This window comes from Sceloporus undulatus, chromosome 8, assembly GCF_019175285.1.
Source record: "Sceloporus undulatus isolate JIND9_A2432 ecotype Alabama chromosome 8, SceUnd_v1.1, whole genome shotgun sequence".
NCBI lineage: Eukaryota > Metazoa > Chordata > Lepidosauria > Squamata > Phrynosomatidae > Sceloporus > Sceloporus undulatus.
Genome location: NC_056529.1, coordinates 3034794 through 3052293, shown reverse-complemented (window position 1 = coordinate 3052293; position 17500 = coordinate 3034794). Strand labels below are relative to the sequence as shown.

General features: G+C 44.7%; 2 protein-coding genes across 3 annotated transcripts in view; one reads left to right on the top strand and one right to left on the bottom strand.

Moving 5' to 3' along the window:
• LDHD (lactate dehydrogenase D) overlaps positions 1–5125 on the top strand; it is a 7127-nt gene extending 2002 nt beyond the window's left edge. For both annotated transcript variants that reach the window (XM_042438356.1, XM_042438357.1), the window contains exons 5-11: positions 844–1003; positions 1328–1527; positions 1755–1883; positions 2018–2145; positions 2792–2882; positions 3109–3214; positions 3917–5125. In XM_042438356.1, the coding sequence (XP_042294290.1) occupies positions 844–1003; positions 1328–1527; positions 1755–1883; positions 2018–2145; positions 2792–2882; positions 3109–3214; positions 3917–4082 (980 nt within the window). In that variant the 3' untranslated portion in view covers positions 4083–5125. The remainder of the gene's footprint in view (positions 1–843; positions 1004–1327; positions 1528–1754; positions 1884–2017; positions 2146–2791; positions 2883–3108; positions 3215–3916) is intronic.
• Positions 5126–7606: 2481 nt separating this feature from the next.
• The window catches only part of ZNRF1 (zinc and ring finger 1), a 20157-nt gene continuing 10263 nt past the window's right edge, over positions 7607–17500 (bottom strand). Inside the window, exons 2-5 of the mRNA XM_042438443.1 lie at positions 11007–11102; positions 9553–9658; positions 9008–9095; positions 7607–8815 (exon numbers count right to left, since the gene is read on the bottom strand). Of these exons, the coding sequence (XP_042294377.1) occupies positions 9038–9095; positions 9553–9658; positions 11007–11102 (260 nt within the window). The 3' untranslated portion in view covers positions 7607–8815; positions 9008–9037. The remainder of the gene's footprint in view (positions 8816–9007; positions 9096–9552; positions 9659–11006; positions 11103–17500) is intronic.

Genomic DNA, 17500 nt, shown 5'->3' with positions numbered 1-17500 from the left:
GGGGACACACGTAACACAGGAAAATACATTGCCCGCTCAGCCTCATTGAGTCAAAGCTATGCCAGGCATGAACTTCACCCAATGCCTGCATACATTTGGGGATCCCTGTCTATGCACATTCCTGTGGAAGACTTGGAAATGGGTGTAATAAGCAAACATGTACTCTGGAAAATAAATGACAGTCATTGGATGCCGAGCGGGTCTTTGGTTAGCCTCATAAATGGCTTTTGGCTCCAATTTAGACTTATAAATGGCTCTTGAAAAGTCCCACGTCAATAAACTATTCTCGAAGATAAGCGAAGGCTGTCTGCATTCTCTGATTGAGCAACTAGACTCTTTATTGCAACACACACACACTCACACACAAATATATCTCTGTGTGTATATACATGTATGATGGAAATCCACACTTGCATTTATGCCCACTATGTTTGGAGGCACCCAGCCCAGCTGCTCCAAAATGTCCACTAGATGGCATGGAGTGCATTCCTACCAAATTCAGCAGACCCAGCTTGGCCAATTTAAACTTAAGTAATGCCTTTTTTGAAATCCAAAATAGGATGGAAATTCCCCCATTCTGCCTAGAGGTCTTTGGGACAATTTTTCATATATATTTTTCTTGGGTGAGCAAGTGTGAACCTCCAAAGTTTCTCAGGGTGCTAATGTGCCCCACACTCAGCCGTCCGCAGTCACCCACCCTTGCTTTACCACAATGTACTGCCTTAGGGAAGGTATTTTTAGGATGCATTGCATTCACAATAGGAAATCGGCAAACTTTTGGAGGGATGGGGGCGGACAGGCTTCTCTTGCTGCCTCCAGCTAGCTGTGCTTTTTTATCTCCAGACCCTGGTGCTGATGCCTCTCTCTGTGGCATGGCAGCCACTGCTGCCTCCGGCACAAACGCTGTGCGCTACGGCACCATGCGCCACAACGTGCTCAATCTGCGAGTGGTGCTGCCCGACGGGAAGGTGCTTCATACAGCTGGGCAGAACCGGAGGCCCAGGTACTCTGCTAAATTCCTCTCTAGCGGGTGTCCCCAAGTGCGCCTGCGACTTCCTTTGGGCTCCTTCTCATCTTGCTGGTCTGCACTGCATCAAGCTATGGCTTGAACCCTGTGGCAAGAAGGCCCTCCATATTCAAAATAATCCACACACATATAATCCCCCCCCAGAACTGCCTTCTCCAGCCCATTCCAGAAGCCTTATAGGGTGCTACAGCAGATATGAGGGACTGAGGGCTAGGCACCCCCCAGGCTGTATGTTTCCCAATTTCTGCTGTTCTGTGCATTCTGCCTTCTGAACCTCATGAGTCTTTCCTAACTTTGCAGAAAGAGTGCGGCTGGCTACCATCTCACAGGACTCTTTGTGGGCTCAGAGGGGACGCTGGGTCTCATCACTCAGGCCACGCTGCGTCTGCACGGCATCCCCGAAGCCACTGTGGCTGCTGTCTGTGCCTTTCCCACTGTGAAAGCGGCTGTGGACAGCACTGTGCAGGTCCTCCAGGCTGGCATCCCCATCGCTCGCATTGGTGAGTGGAACACAGATCTCCCCAGGCGACATTGGGGCAGGAGTAGGGAGAGCTGGGGATGACGACAGCTGGTGGTTCCCATTTCATTGGGATGCTAAATATACTCCTGCTGGTCAATGGCTCTTGGATTCTAACCACTTGGCAACCCATGAGCCACAGTTTGTCCACCTCTGCTCTACTGTGATGCTACGCTAAAGCAGTGTCCCTCTTTTTCTTTTCTACCCCAGAGTTCCTGGATGAAGTCATGATGGGCGCCTGCAACCACTACAGTGGCCTGAACTACCCAGAGCTTCCCACTCTCTTCCTGGAGTTTCATGGCACTAAAAACAGTGTCGGGGAGCAAGTCCAAGCCACAGGTACGCCCCGCATCTTCAGGGAAGCCTAGGAACTGGGAGGAGTACATATGCACATATAATGACTGTATGACCTGCCCCAAAACTTTTGTGCTAGCTGCAGCAACGGGGCTTTGACCCAAGGCTTACCTCTGCAGGAGAGATTGTGAAGTCGAATGGTGGGTCGGATTTTGCATGGGCACAGGAGCAGGAGGCCCGCAGTCAGCTGTGGACGGCGCGGCACAATGCCTGGTATGCAGCCCTGGCACTCCGCCCTGGATGCAAGGTGCGTTGCAGGTTGAGGAGGGCAAGGTTGCTTAGCAGTTTTTTAAAAACGCACTTTGCAGTTTGAGCTTTCGTAGACTTCGGTCTACTTCCCAAGATGCAAACAGTGGAGTGGAAACCAGGGACAGAAATATATATGTCTGTCTGTCTGTCCCTGGTTCCCACTCCACTGTATGCATCTGAGAAAGTAGACTGAGGTCTAAACAGCTCATGCTGCCAACTTCTTTCTTTTAGTCTCAAAGGATGCTACATGATTTCTCTACATATGGATTCTACAGATTAAAATGGCTATATCTTTGAATTCTACCACTTTGAAGTTTGAATTTGATTTACGAAACGAATGCTTCTCTTAGTTTGCCAACAAGATACCATTTCCTTCCCCTTATACAATAGAAAATTAGTCACAATATCCTGCTTCCGTCCTCCTAAGACTGGAATCTTGCATCCAAGTAGCCTTGGTTGTTTTCCAGGGTGTTCATTTTGCTTCCAGTTGTTAGCTTTCTGTATGACATGGCATTTCATTTGTGGTAAGCATTTAAGAAACACACTTCAGGGAAAGAAGAAACTCAATCAGTGACACTAGGCAAAGGGTGGAAATGTGTGCTTCCCTCTCCCCAAGAGAGCTTCACCCCACGTTTCTTCTGCAGGGCTACTCCACTGATGTATGTGTTCCCATCTCCCGCCTCCCTGAGATATTGCTGGAAACCAAGAAAGACATGCTGGAGTCCAAACTTACAGGTGAGCAGCTGTGGGTCTGTGGTTTGAAAGCAACAGAGATTGCTCTCTCTGCTCCTCAGAATGCAGGACAGACCAGTCTTGCAAAATGGCACACCCCATGAAAAGTATGCAGAATAATAGTGATGAATGGTGCAGTGGCTTGAGTGTTGGACTAGCCTCTTGTGAACTAGTTTAGTGAAGGTTGGGTCACAGGACAGGATTACTCTTTCTTGGTGTGCATTTGCAGGTCCCATTGTTGGCCATGTCGGAGATGGGAATTTCCATTGCCTCCTGATCCACAATCCTGCAGACGAAGGAGGGAGAGTGGCGGAATTTGCACAGCGTCTGGGCAGGTACTGTCTGAATGCAATCCAGGGCTGGGTTGTTGGGAAAGTAGAAACAGCAGCTGCGGCTGGCCACACTTGGCCTGGAAAGGTAGAACCAAGTCTGGCCTCTAGGCAAGGAGTGCCACAGACAAGGAACATGGGGCAAATCATGGCCCAGGGAGTTTGGCTGTCACCATTTTATTTTATGACATGTTGAGCAGTCTTTTCATATCTAGTGGGAAAGAGGCAGAGTGCAGAACCATTATTTTTAAAAAGAATGTTCTTTTTTGGTTTGTAAAAAGTAAGATGCTAGCTAGCCATTGATAACTGCTTAAAGAGAAGCGTGTTAGTGAGTGCAGCAGGGACCTTGACCAGTCCATAGACTACCACTTTTATTAGTGCTGCCTTATAACAAGACAAAAATATTGGCCCATCCAGCTCAGGATTGATTACCCCAACCTGGTATTGTACCTCCCATCATGCCCAGCCAGCATGGCCAATGGCTGTGCTGGCTGATAGTAGTGGTTGTCATCTGGCACATCTGGAGGACATCAGGTGAGGGAAGATTAGTCTATATCAAGTGGAGATGGGGATAGGATTAACAGCTTTACCTGGAGATGCTGGGATTGAACCTGGTGGATGCTCCTCTGGCTCTGCCACATTGAAAACCTGGTACTGGTGGAGACGGATTTGGGGTTTGCTTGAACTCTTGTGCCTTTTCCCCCTCAGGCGGGCATTGGCGATGGATGGCACCTGCACAGGTGAACACGGTGTGGGTCTGGGAAAGCGTCAGCTTCTGCGTGAGGAAGTAGGCGAGGTGGCGCTCTCCACCATGCGGCAGATCAAGGCAGCGTTAGACCCGAAAAACCTCATGAACCCCGGAAAGGTGTTGTGACAACCTGAGATGGCCCAGTGGACCCTTCCTCTCTGACTTGGAGCAACTGCAGCTGACTCAACATCTCATACAAAGAGAATGGGTATATGCTACCGCTTGTCTGGAGCCCATCTCTATGACATTATTAGAAATTAAACCAGCACAGATCATACATACCTTCCACTTTCTCAAATAATAATGGACACTGTAATTCTCCAAAGGGAAATAAGGCTGGAACCATCTTGCTGACTTCTGCCAGGGTTTGCACCAGCATAAGAGCTTTTCAGACATTGCAGAAGGAAGTAACCAGTGCTCAACAATTTTAACAAACTAAAAAGGTGGATTTGCATGCAGCTCCATTTCCTCTGGCACCAGTTGGCTGTGGGTTGGAGGTGATGGGGAATGCTCCTTCTTCATTGGTGCCTGGCTTCATGGAGAGGGAATTAACTGCCTCCCCCCTTGCTGGAAAACTAATAATAAAGCAAAGAGATTACAATCAATCAATCAAAGTCAAAGCTCTTTGGTCTAAAAATCACCCTCCTGGGTCTCTGCTCCAAAATGGTTCCTTGCACTTTGAACATCTGTGCAAACAATTGTTGTTTTTATGTGCCTTAAAGTGAACTCATACCTATGGCGGCCATATCCTAGGGTTTTCTTGGCACCATTTCTTCAGAGGTTTGCCCTGGCCTTTCGGCTCAGGCAGAGAATGTGATTTGCCATTGGGCTTCCAAGACTGAGTCCTTGGCCAGTGCTTTAACCATTTTACCACACTGGCTCCCATTGTGTCTTGTGTACCGGTGGTGTTTTACCCTCTACCAGAGTCAAAGAGGCTTTTGGCCATTGCAGATAATGCAGAGCTGTGCACACTGTACACTTGCCAAATGTCTTGGTAGTTAGCACTGGGTTGTTCAAGTACTTTAAAAGTGGTGACGATTCCTCATGCAGTTGTGCCTTTCTTTGAAGGGCAAGAATTCTGTTGACTCAGCAGTCAACTGTCAGAATCTGCATTACAGATTTGTATTGTCAAGTGGAACTAAAATAAACTGGAGTGGAATGAAAATAAACCTTACATGTGTTTATCTGGGGAAGAGCTGGAGCTGTGTTTGTTTACACAAATATTGTGGAAGCACCTGGGTGGATCTGCAGCTGGGCTGGGTAGGAAAAGGGCTGCTGTGCCAATGGAAGGAAGGCTGGCACATGTCTTTGGCCCATGTTGTTGCTGTTGTTGAGTGCCTTGAGTTTTCTCTTCAAGATTTGTTCAGAGGGGCTTTGACATTGCCTTCCTCTGAGACTGAGAGCATGACATGGCCATGATCACCCAGTGGGTGTCCATGGCTGAGTGGGGCATTTGAACCCTGATCTCCAAACTCCAAAGCCATAGTCCAATACTCAAACCACTACACCATGCTGCCTTTGGCCCATGACTGCCTTGTAGCATGAAGCTATTTATGCACTGCTCTTAAGGCCAAAGTCCTGTCATTCCAGCATAATGTAAATATCCGCTGGTGGAGTTGCACTACGCTGGCAGTATGTAATCCTGACACTTGAATACTATCGTATCACAACATGGGAAACAGGGAAAGTGCAAACCTGTCATCTTATTGTGCCATCTGCCATGCCCAGTGACACACTATTCTAGGGCACTATTGTGTCCCTGCAATTGCTCTGCATACACAGCCAGCATGGTGTAGTGGTTTGAGCAATGACTCTCAAGATCAGGATTCGAATCCCTTCTTTCAGCCTTAGAGGAAGGTAGTGACAATCCCTCTCTGAACAAATCTTGCCAAGAAAACCCCATGATAGGGTCGCCCTAAGTTAGAAACAACTTGAAATCATTCTCTGAAGATGCCAGCCACAAATGCTGGCAAAACGTCAGGAATAAACTCTTGTAGAACTTGGCCACAGAGCCCAAACAACCCACAAATAACTATGGATGCTGGCCATGAAAGCCTTCGACTTCACATTGAAAACCCAGTTGTTACCTGATGGGTTAAACTAAACCTGCTGATCTAGGGAGGCGTGCATGCAGCTGGCAGCGCTGTGAAGAAAAGCCACAAGGCTGTGGTTATGGCTGCTGAATAACCAACTTCCTGGGAGCCTCAGGTGTAACTGAAAAGAAATGCTGCTTTCTCACTATTATGGCTTGGAAACATCTGCTTGAAGAGGAGTGGGCACCACCTGTTAAATCTTCAAAGCCAGATAAATCATTGTGTTTGCATCATATGTTCCTTTGCTGCCATCCACGAAGAGCAGGAAAGTAAGTCACACAGCCAACATTTCTGCATTGCAGAAATGCAGTTTGACCCCACTTTTTACTGCCATGCGGCTCAATGCTATGGAATCCAGGGATTGGTAGTTGTGCGAGATATTTAAACTTCTCTGCCAAAGCAATCTGGTGTCACAGAGCATGACAAATCCCAGGATTCATGGAGCCATGACAGTTAAAGCGATGTCAAATTGCATTAATACTGCAGTGTGGCAGCAGCCCATGACAACACTTTCTCTCACCTGTAGATGCCTTGGGTTTCTTCAATACTTATCAGTTCTTTCCATCAAGTTCCTTACCTGGTTCCTTCTTGGTGTGCAGATGGATCTGTGCCGTTCTTGCTCCAAGTTCTTCATCCCTTCACCTCATGCCAGTCCTTGCCATCCACATGAGGTTTTGTTGCCAGACAAACAAATAGCATTTCCAACCCTTGCAGAGATTGGCAGCCAAATTCTTTGCTCTCTGAGCAAATGAACCTTTGGTGACATCCCACCGCAGCAAAAGTTTCAACACTGCAAGGATGCATGCATGACACAACTTTCAGACTTTGCACTGCTCCTGCCCCAGGCATACCCACTGTTTAGCCAGTTGTAACATAACAAATATATACACTTGTCCCTCCATATTCGCTAAGGTTAGATGCACAAGGCCCCCATGAATGTGGAAAAAATGCAAATAACAAAAACACCATGTTTTTACCTGAGAGGACACCTCTCTGGGAAACTCTAAGTCCTCCAATGCAACTCTGAGGTCAACGACCGATGGACACTGACCATAGAATTGCACTGGAGGAGCTACAAATGTCTAGTATAGTACAGTATTTAGTTAAAGTTGACCATAGAGTAGCACTGGAGGACCCAGACAGTCCTAGAGAGAACATATTAATCAAATCCATGAATAATCAAATCCGCAAATATCAAAGCCACCAATATGGAGGGATGAGTGTGTGTAAATAAATATACAGTGGTACCCCGGGATACGAAATCACCGCCTTACGAAATTTCCGGGTTACGAAAAAAATCCATTAGAAAAAACTGTTTCGGGTTACGTTTTTTTTTTTGGGTTACGAAAAAAATTTTTGGTGCTTTTCGGCGCTTTTTCACACGGAATCGCGGCTTCCAGCGCTAGCGCCTATGGCAATTTCGGCTTGCGAAAGATTTCGGGTTACGAAGGGCTCCGCGGAACGGATTACTTTCGTAACCCGGGGTACCACTGTATATATATAGGTATACACTCCCACATCCCATTTCCTTTGGACAACTTAAGAATACAACCGAAATAAAATAACAGTGACTATTTTATTGAACATTATTTAATACCATATCAAAACACCTTGACTAATAGGGGAAGTTTCTCTCTTCCCAAGCTTTGAATGTTTTTGTTTTGTTCTTTTTTTGTCATTTTCAAAGTTCGTCATTTTGCTATATAAATACAGACACCTTTTTCTTGCTGGATGGAAGCTACTTGCAGGGGCTTTCCTTTCCCCCTCCATGGCTGAGACGGTCTCTGCTTCGTGCTCAAATGTGGACTGGTGTGTGTGTGTGTGTGTTTGTGTGTGTGTTGTGTTTTGCTTTTAAGAAGAAAAAGAAATCACCCTTTTTGTTTTCCCACACAAGGGCCGAGAAAGGTTCAGGCATCTTAGCAGGACACTTGTGAATGGCGACAGCCCTTCAGAATCGCCCCGAAGCCATCCCAGCGCGGAGAGTTCAAACCGAGACTTAAGAGAGAAAGGGGAAACCGGGAGGGCGAGACTTTTGGCAATGAAATGGGGGTGTCCCCGGGATCAAAAGGGTGGGTTTGGTTGGGGGGACAAGGGAGGAAGAGCGAAGGCCGAGGAGGGTCTTGGGAGATCCAGCTTCTCAACTCCTCGAGAGACTGTCGCTGGGAGGCCGAGAGGATGCAGTCTTGTAAACATCACCAGGAACACACATCTGTTGACACGAAAATGGCTGTTTTTTTGTTTTGTAAACACTTGAAAAGACAAACCTACGACGCCGTCAAAAAAACGTGACGGAAAAGGCCTTTTCCTCCTCGGGGTGTGGTGCAGGGACGGGACGGACAGGCAAGTGGCGGGACTCCTCTTCCAGTTCCATGTGGGATATTTGGGGAAAGGAGAAAGAGAAAAGGGGGGAAAATATATACTGTACCGCCTGGTCAGTGCAAAAAAGTGTGAGTTCTCCTCGAACGGCGGTGGCTCCCACGCTCGGCTAGCGGCCAGTTCTGGCCCAAACAAACATCATGGTGGCACTCGCGAAGTGGCTGCTGGGCTCTTGCGCCCCAAACACCCAGACCCCTCTTTCTCTCTCTGGGTACAGCCTCAAAAATGCAGCAGCTTCTCTTTCCTTTTGGGAGACGGGGATGTCTCATCTGCCCCTTTTTCAGAAGAGAACACCATTTCCCCCGTCTCCTTTTTTCGCTGCCATCCCAGCGGCTTCCAGAGCTTCTACTGGAGGAGACTGGATGTGGGAAGGATGGTTGATGGGACGCCCTGTTGAGAGAAAAAAGCCCTCCGTGTCCAAAAGGTAAGGGAATACGTTTCCAAGAACACCGGGGACGGCGGTGATGGGACGTTTCCTCCTTATTAAGAGCATCCAAACCCCAATAAAGACAGATAAAAGAATCCAGTTGTCTCTGACATATTTACAAGGAGACCCAGAGAGAAAAATTGGCAAAGTCTCACCTTGGGAGCGTTCAGCAAGCATTGCCAGGGTCAATCTGAAGGGTGCTCTGGGCAGGATCTGTTCACTTCAAACCAAGAATCTATACAACTGAAGAGGAGGCAGGTATCAGGAAAGGAGGCATCACTAGACATCACACTGTTCCAATCCACACTGTCGAAATAATCCAGTTTGATACTGCTATAAGTGCCCTGACTCTGTGCTAGGGACTCCTTGGGATTTAGTTTGTTCTGGTACCAGAGTTCTCTGACAGAGAAGGTTAAATGTCTCACAAAACTACTATTCCCAAAATTCCCTGGCATTGAGCCAGGCCAGTTAAAGTGGTATCAAACTGGATTATTTCTGCAGTGTGGTTTGGACCACTGCTTGGCACAAGCTCCTGGCAAAGAAACCCCTCTTTGCTGGACACCTACCCATAGATTCCCCCAAAGGTAAAACTGGTGGGGGAATCCCATGCAGCCTCTTTTAGGATGCCCCAAAGCCAAACTAATGTTGCTCCATGTCCAAGAACCTCTGAGAAAGGAGACTGATACTGTCTTACTCTTACCTTTTGTGGTAAATGCACAGGCATGGAAGCCGGGCTATCGTGTCCCCTTGCAGAAGTTCCTCCAGGCAAATGACACACTCGCCTGCATCCTTGGTTAGCACATCATCTGGAGGGAGAAGAAAAGACAGGAATGGACCTCTTAGCAGAAGTCCTAACCGCAAAGGAGGACAAGGCACCGCAAAACGTCGGACATTCAAGAAAAAAATGGAGGACGTTATCAAATAAAAGCAAAAAGGACTCATATATAGTCATGCTCAGAATAGAAGACATTCTGGCAAACCCCCTCTGAAGAAACTTGCCAAGAAAACCCCACGATAGGTTCGCTTTCGGGTTGCCATAAATCAGAAATGAAGGCAAACAACAACAAAAACAACCGCACTACCACAAACACAATAAAGATTTTTATCTTTCGGAGCCGTCTGTCTGAACAATAACGACTCCATCTTTATTTGCAGCACTGGCACGTGCAAAGAACGCAATTTGAAGATGCTTTTCCATAGTGGGAACGACGCTATTTTTGCTCGATCGCTTTCGGAGTCCTCTGCTTGAACAATAAGGACTCCATCTTTATTTGTAGCACCGGCACATGCCAGCAACAGAATTTGCAAAGATGCATGGAGATGCAGTTCTATAGTGTGAACAGCAAACCCTGAATGTGTGAGTGAGATTATTTGCATAGTTCTTGCACTAAAAATAAAGCAATGTCTGAATGACCCCCAGATGCTGCAGCAGGGATACCCAGCCGGACGGCCTGTCGGTCGGACAGCCAACTCCTCCTCCTGACCTGATTTCCAGCTTCCACGCAGAGCCCTGGGAGCCGCCTGGCACTGTCTCTGCCAGCAGCGCAGCCTGGGCAGACCCTGTGTAACATTGGAGTAGCTGGAAGGACGGCACGGCCTGGCACCGACAGCTGGAGCAGGTGTTTTGCCCACCCCTTGTTGCTGGGGCAGACATACTCGCTCTTCGGGAAGGGAAGGGGGAGAGGCATAATATCATGAAACCCTTGCCAAGCTGGGAGCCAATGCAGCCATGATGGGCAAAGCAGCAACCACTCTCTTCCTGGGCAAAGGGCACCCAAAACTAGCCAAGGAAAGCTTTAGGGCTACAACATTCCTCATGCACTTTTGCGCATGGGCTACACAACTGCAAATAACGCGATTCCTTTTAACACTCCAACGTGCCCCAAAGTACAAAGGTGGCATGGTACAGTGGCCCTCCAAACTGCAGTACAGAATTAATGCAGTTTGACACCACTTTAACCACCATGGTGCAATGCTGTGGGATCTTGGGATTTGTTGTGGCACCAAAGCCCTAAGTCACAAAAATGACTTGAAGGCACACAACAAAGGTGAGGTGGGGACCTAGGTTTCCCAGCAATGTCCACCTTGCACTTGTTTCTCCCAACAATCTCTACACACACACACACACAGATGGCATGCACTGGTCTTGCTTACCATTGTAGGAGAGGCGAGGTTTGCTCAGACACATGATAAAGTGCATTTCCATTTCGTCGGAAGCCACGGATTTGGAGCAAATGGGGCACTTGAAACCTGGAAAGGAGTAGGAAGATAGCAAAAGAGATTACAGGGTTAGACAGGTAGGTCTACTCAGAGTCCACTGTTGTAGGAATGGGGAACTGGGAGTGCTCCCACCTTGTAATAGAATACAACCCCTATTATGCCCTTACCATCTGCTCCAGAAATTTTAAAATCCTAGAAATTATGAATCCATTTACAATTATTTTTCTGGAGCGTGTGCTTTTTTTATGCATATTTGTTATAATAAGAACATAAAAGACATTATGGCTTTGCAAAATCTTATCTATTACAACCAGTTGAATATTCTGTTTCACTAAAGGGTACATGTGAGTCTGTGGGCACAGGTAGCTTACCACAATTTTGGGGGTATATTTACTACCTGTGCTTGTGAGTAATTGAGAAGTAAGTGATTTTTGTGAAACAGAAACAAACTTAGTGATGTGTTTATTTGTTAATCTGTTCCACTAAGAATTGAGTGCTTCTCTCTTTAGAAGAAGACTGTCAAGCAGAAATTCAGGTCCTATGTTTGGCCTATTCAACATCACTAATTGCAATGCAATATATCGTGCAAACTGCAAAATTCAATTTCTTGACAATCCAGGCTTTTTATATATATAAACAAGATTTTTATATATATGAAAGAGGAGAAGGGGAATATAATAGTAACAGATAGATAACTAAAAAGCAATTGTCTTATCTGCTGGCAAATAAACCCAGGGAATAGAAATTATATAGGGTTTACAAATACCTCTTAGAGCACTGTATATTAATAGAAAAGCATAGATGAGCCGTATATAATCTAGAAGAGATAGCGCAAAAAAGTAATAATAATAATAATAATAATAATAATAATAATATTTATTTATTTCCCACTCCTCTGAACGATCGAAGCGGCTTACATTAAAATAAACCGATAAATATAATATCAATACAACATTATAACCCTAGCCCTCCCATCAGTAATAACAAAATACAACTGAATTATCAGTTATTAAAACAACCATTGTTAATTAAATAATTAACAATTATTAACAAACTGAAAAACTGAGATAACACTCAAAAGACTGCGGACAAGGAAGTAACAAATGGTACATTTTGGATGTTAGGAAAGAAAATACCTGTTTGATTGTTTTGGTGAATTTAACGAATGTTTTAAGATTTTTAGTATAAGTAATGCCATGTTACTGTAAACCTAGTGTGCGATGTGAATGGTTCTTACGATCTGAGTGTATGCGCCTTTCCCCCCTTTTTATTGACGACTATAGAAAACTTTAATAAAATGTTAAAATAAAAAAAAGGTTCCTAATTCTCATGGCTGCATATATTAGCCAGGAAGCGTTTGGGCCGCTGAAAATGTTGAACATGGAGAGGAGTGAATGCCGCTGGGGCTTTTGTGCGCCATGCGGCTACTAGCTGCCCTCCGCGATTAACAAAACTGGAATACATTATGCAAAATACACAAAAGGGTTACCCAATTATCCAAGAGAGGCCACCCAAAAGACAAGAAAGACTCCATCTGCGTAATTTATACAGGGCACCCAAGTTCAGCCTTGCTTTGTCGAGCATCTGGAGTGCTGCTGTTTATAAGCCTGCCCAAATTCTCACCTGCTCCAGGATGGGCTCAATGGGAAACCAGCATTCGCACTCTCACACAGTGTGCGGGTGTGTGGGTTACGCGCACTGATCTGATGGTGAAACACAACAATGGAGTGGACCAGGATGAAGAGTAGATTACCTTTGTGTGGAGGAAAGGGCCACCAAAAGCATAGCGAGGAACAAAGGCAAGGGACCATTTCTGCTAACCAGTTTATGCACCTCTATTTCGGTTAGTTCTGTATGGTGTTGCTCTTTGATTGCACTCTTGCATATGTCCAAATAAAGAACTTCTATATTCGTCAAACTTGGGAGTCCTCCAGCAGTTAGTATTGGTATAAACTATAAATACTGTAGATGGAAACGGTCCCCATGTTACCAGCCTCTCCAAGCCTCCTTGAGTTAAGCAATTCCCCCAATATTTAAAGGAGATGCTGACATAGTTGATGGATCCCAATTTTTCCCATCCTTTGGGATAAAATTCCTTTGCTATCCCAGGGAAGCCTGGAAGCTAGTTCTGTGTGGAAAGCTATGAATCTCAAATGAAATATATTTGGCATCCTGAAACTAAAGCATGAAAACAAACCCTCCGCAAGGACCTAGGGCCAATAAACTGGTATACAAGCATTAGAATCATAGAATCATAGAGTTGGAAGAGACTGCAAGAGCCATCCAGTCCAACCCTCTTCTGCCATGCAGGAAATCTCCATCAAAGCATCTCTGACAGATAGCTATCCATTATAAACATGTATATACAAAAATATATAGCTGGAGTAATTTGTGGAGGGTTTGCTTTTATATGGTCCTGTCTAGATTTTCAGCAGGAGGAGCATAATTGTGACAGGCAGTACAAGGGGCGGGTGTGTAGGCACCCCAACATTTGTAGTTATTTGCATCTGTAGACACTTTCCACGTGAGGATCTGCTGGTAAAGGGCAGAGAAGAAACCGTCTTTGTTGGAGACGCATCCACTTCAGCGGCATCTCCTTAACAGACACAGCCCCTATTGTTTCATGGTACGCATCTGTTTGTGGCCTGCAACGCATTTGTTTCCAATACCAGTTCACTTCAGTCTACTTATCTGCGCACTCAGTAGGATATCAGCTTAATGCTTAAAGATGTAGTGCCCCAAAACTAGATTTGTGAGACACAAATCTTATGGTACACATCTGCACACAAGCCAGGCTGCCTGCCATCTCCTGGTTTACTTATGACAACAAGGTTGTGTTTCCTGGGGACAGTCCACGCTTAAGTGTATTATGCAAAATGCCGTTTTGCAAATTTGCATTGACACTTAATTGTCTTAACTTTCCTATGTAAGTTCATATCTGTTTGCCCTCCTTGTACTACAAATGTGAATTCGTCAAATCCACGAAAAGAGGCTGGCCACATGTTCATTAATGCACATCCTCACAAATAAATACAAATAACAAAAATTCCTTTTTAGTTGAGTTTATCGAGTCGCTCCCCAGCAAAAAGCCCAAAATTCCTCCAACTGTAGCTGGACCAAGAGAGAAAGCCTCATAAATGATTCTTTGGCTAGATAAATATCTAGCTGCATTACCGGCTTGTTGGCACATGAAAACGCATGAGGAGTTGCACTTTAAAGGCTTTGCTCCACCACCAAAAAGGAGAAAAACAGCTTTCCTTCCAAGAAAACACCTGCGCTTCCGCCAAATGCTAGAGGCAACTGTTGTCAGAGATAGGCTTGGCATGCCATTATGGGAAACGACAGAAGAAAACATTGTCAACAACCTTCTTGGGAGAAGAAGAAGAAGAAGAAGAAGAATAACAGAGGTCTGGACTTGGAAGGGAACCCAAAGTTTGATCCAGCCCAGCATTTGGCTAATATTGCAAGAGGGAGCATTTTCGTCACCTTTTTGCACCTCTGAGACACTTTAGGGCCAGAGAAGGTCTTTCTTTTGAAACAGAAAGTGACCCAGATATTATTTCCTGCTTTAAAAAATGAATCAGCTTCCATCTACCCCCAAAAAACCATGGCACAAATGTCTCCCTTAAAATATATATATTTAAAATATTTGTGCAAAAGTACTTTCAGGTTATGTCTATGAGGTGTACATCAGTGATTCCCAAAAGTATTTTTGGATTGTGGAGTACCCGTATTTGCACATACGGACATACAGCTGCCGTATTTTGTTTTGGTGTTTTGGACTTCAACTCCCCTAGGATTCCTGGACATGGTCATAGTGGCTGGAGATTCTGGGAGTTGAAGTCCAAAACATCTGGAGAACCAAAATTTGGACTCTCTAGTGTATATGAAACATAAATGTATTATTTTGCATTTAAACCTGGACTTTAAGATACTGCATTACAATGGACTTTTAGTACCTGCTGGGGTTAGGTTCCAGGACCATCCATGGATACCAAAATCCATGGATGCTCAAGTCTCATTAAATACAATGGCATATTGATTATTATTTATTATTATTATTACTGACAATATTATAGTGGGCTCTTGGTATCCCCTGGACTTTGGTTCCAGGTCCTCTGTTGATATGCAAGTCCCATTATACACAATGGGCTGCTATTATTATTATTATTATTATTATTATTATTATTATTACTACTACTATTATTATTGACAATATTACAGTGGGCTCTTGATATCCACTGGGATCTGGTTCCAGGACCCCCATGGATACCGAAATCTTTAGATGCTCAAATCCTATTATATACAATGGGCTATGATGATGATGATGATGATTACAATGGTCCCTTGGTATCTACTGGAGTTTAGTTTCAGTTCCTCTGTGAATACCAAAATTTATGGAGTTTAGTTTCAGTTCCTCTGTGAATACCAAAATTTATGGATACTTAAGTCCAACTATATATATTAGGATATTGATATTAATATTAATATTATAGTGGACGCTTGGTATCTGTTGGGGTTTGGTTGCAGGACCCTGTGGACACCAAAATCTGTGGATGCTCCAATCCTATTAAATACAATAGCATAGTGAAATGACGTCCCTTATATAAAATGGTAAAATCAAGCTATGATTTCCCCCCCCCCCAAATATTTTCAATCTGTGGGTGCTTAAATCCATGGATATGGAGGGCCAACCGTATGTCTGCATGTGCAAATAGAGGTACTCCACAATCCAAAAATATCTGAAATCCAAAATGCCTCCGGTCCCAAGCGTTTCGGATAAAGGAAGCTCCACTTAGAATCCATGTGCCAAGTCCCCAGGCTCCCAGCTACTGACCACAAAGTTATGGGACCGCAGAAACAAGAATAGAGAGAGTTATGGCAGGTCAAGGTTGAAGTCAGGGGCTGTCAGTCAACACAGTACAGGTGGCTGTTCCCGTTCTTTGACACCCGGATCAGTTACTACTGCAAGATTTGTTTGCATTTATTATGACCCGAAATTGTGAGCCGCCAAGCAGAACTGGTTCCACCGTATCCCTTACTACAACCAAAAAACCCAAAGGAAAAGTACTGTATGAAGGCAAAGCTTTGAAAAGCAAATAGCTTCTTTGGGTTTTGTGACTCACTAGAAAAGACAATGCTGCTTGGGAAGGTGGAAGGCAGTAAGGAAAGAGGCAGACCGTATTCCAGATGGATGGATTTAATGAAGGGATTCATTAATTAATCTGCAAGACCGGAGAAAGGACTGTGGATGACCAAGGCTCTTGGAAGTCTCTCGTCCATAGCATCCCTGCAAATCCATGCCAAATGATGCCATATAACAACAACAAATCACTACCACACAACACAATCACACTTTTATTTTGGTGTTTGTTTTGTTTTTGCTGGCTTATTAGTTTCCATTTCTTTGCTCATTTCTGCTGTCACCGAATCCGAGAAAAGCGGGATATAAACCTTTGAATTAAAGTCAATAATCTACTCCCTTAGACTATACAAGGTTGTTGTTGTTGTTGTGTGCTTGTTGTTTCCGACTTATGGCGACCCTGTCAAAGGGTTTTCTTGTAAAGATTTAGAAGGCCTTTGATTCTTCTGAGCTGAGAGAGTGTGACTTGCACAAGGTCACCCAATAGTTTTCTATGGCTGAGTGGGGATTCGAACCCTGGTCTCCAGAGTCCAATGCCCAAATGACTACCCCACGCTGGCTCTCACGTGAGGATTGATAGGTCATTATTAATTTAAACAAACAAATGGAACTGGATCTCCGGCAGAAGAAAAACTCATTCGTGTCCCTTTTTGCAGCAATGCACGCCATTTTCCGCAACAGGTTTCCACTCCGTTCAGACACTAAATCCAAAGCCAGGGTCAGAGATTCCTGACCTTTACTTAACATTTCCTCTTTAACTTGAGATTTTATTACTGACCGTTGCCAGTCCATTAGAGAGGAAACCGATCGGGGAATTATGGAGCTGTCTGTCTCCTGCAACAGAGATAATACTAAACGCAGAGCAGAACAAACAGCCAACTGAGCAATTAAAGCTGAACCCAAATCATGCAGAGTTTGTTTCATCAACCAGGGACCCTATGCCACCCCAGATCAATATTTAACAACACATAAACTAGCCTGTTGTCAGAAAAATATGCTTCTAAAGTCTAATCTGCACTGCAGAAATAATGCAATTTGACACCGCTTTAACTGACCTGCCTCAATAGTATGGTACTGTATTCTGGAATTGGTAGTTTTGTGAAATGTTTAGCTTTTTCTGTCCTCTTTTATTGGGCTGCTGCCACTGCATTTTCCTATCTTGCCAATGATATTTGAAATATTATTATTATTATTATTATTATTATTATTATTATTATTATTATTATTATTATTATGTGTGCGATAGCGTGGCGGCCAGGCTTCCATATCATTCAAAGGGTGCTGC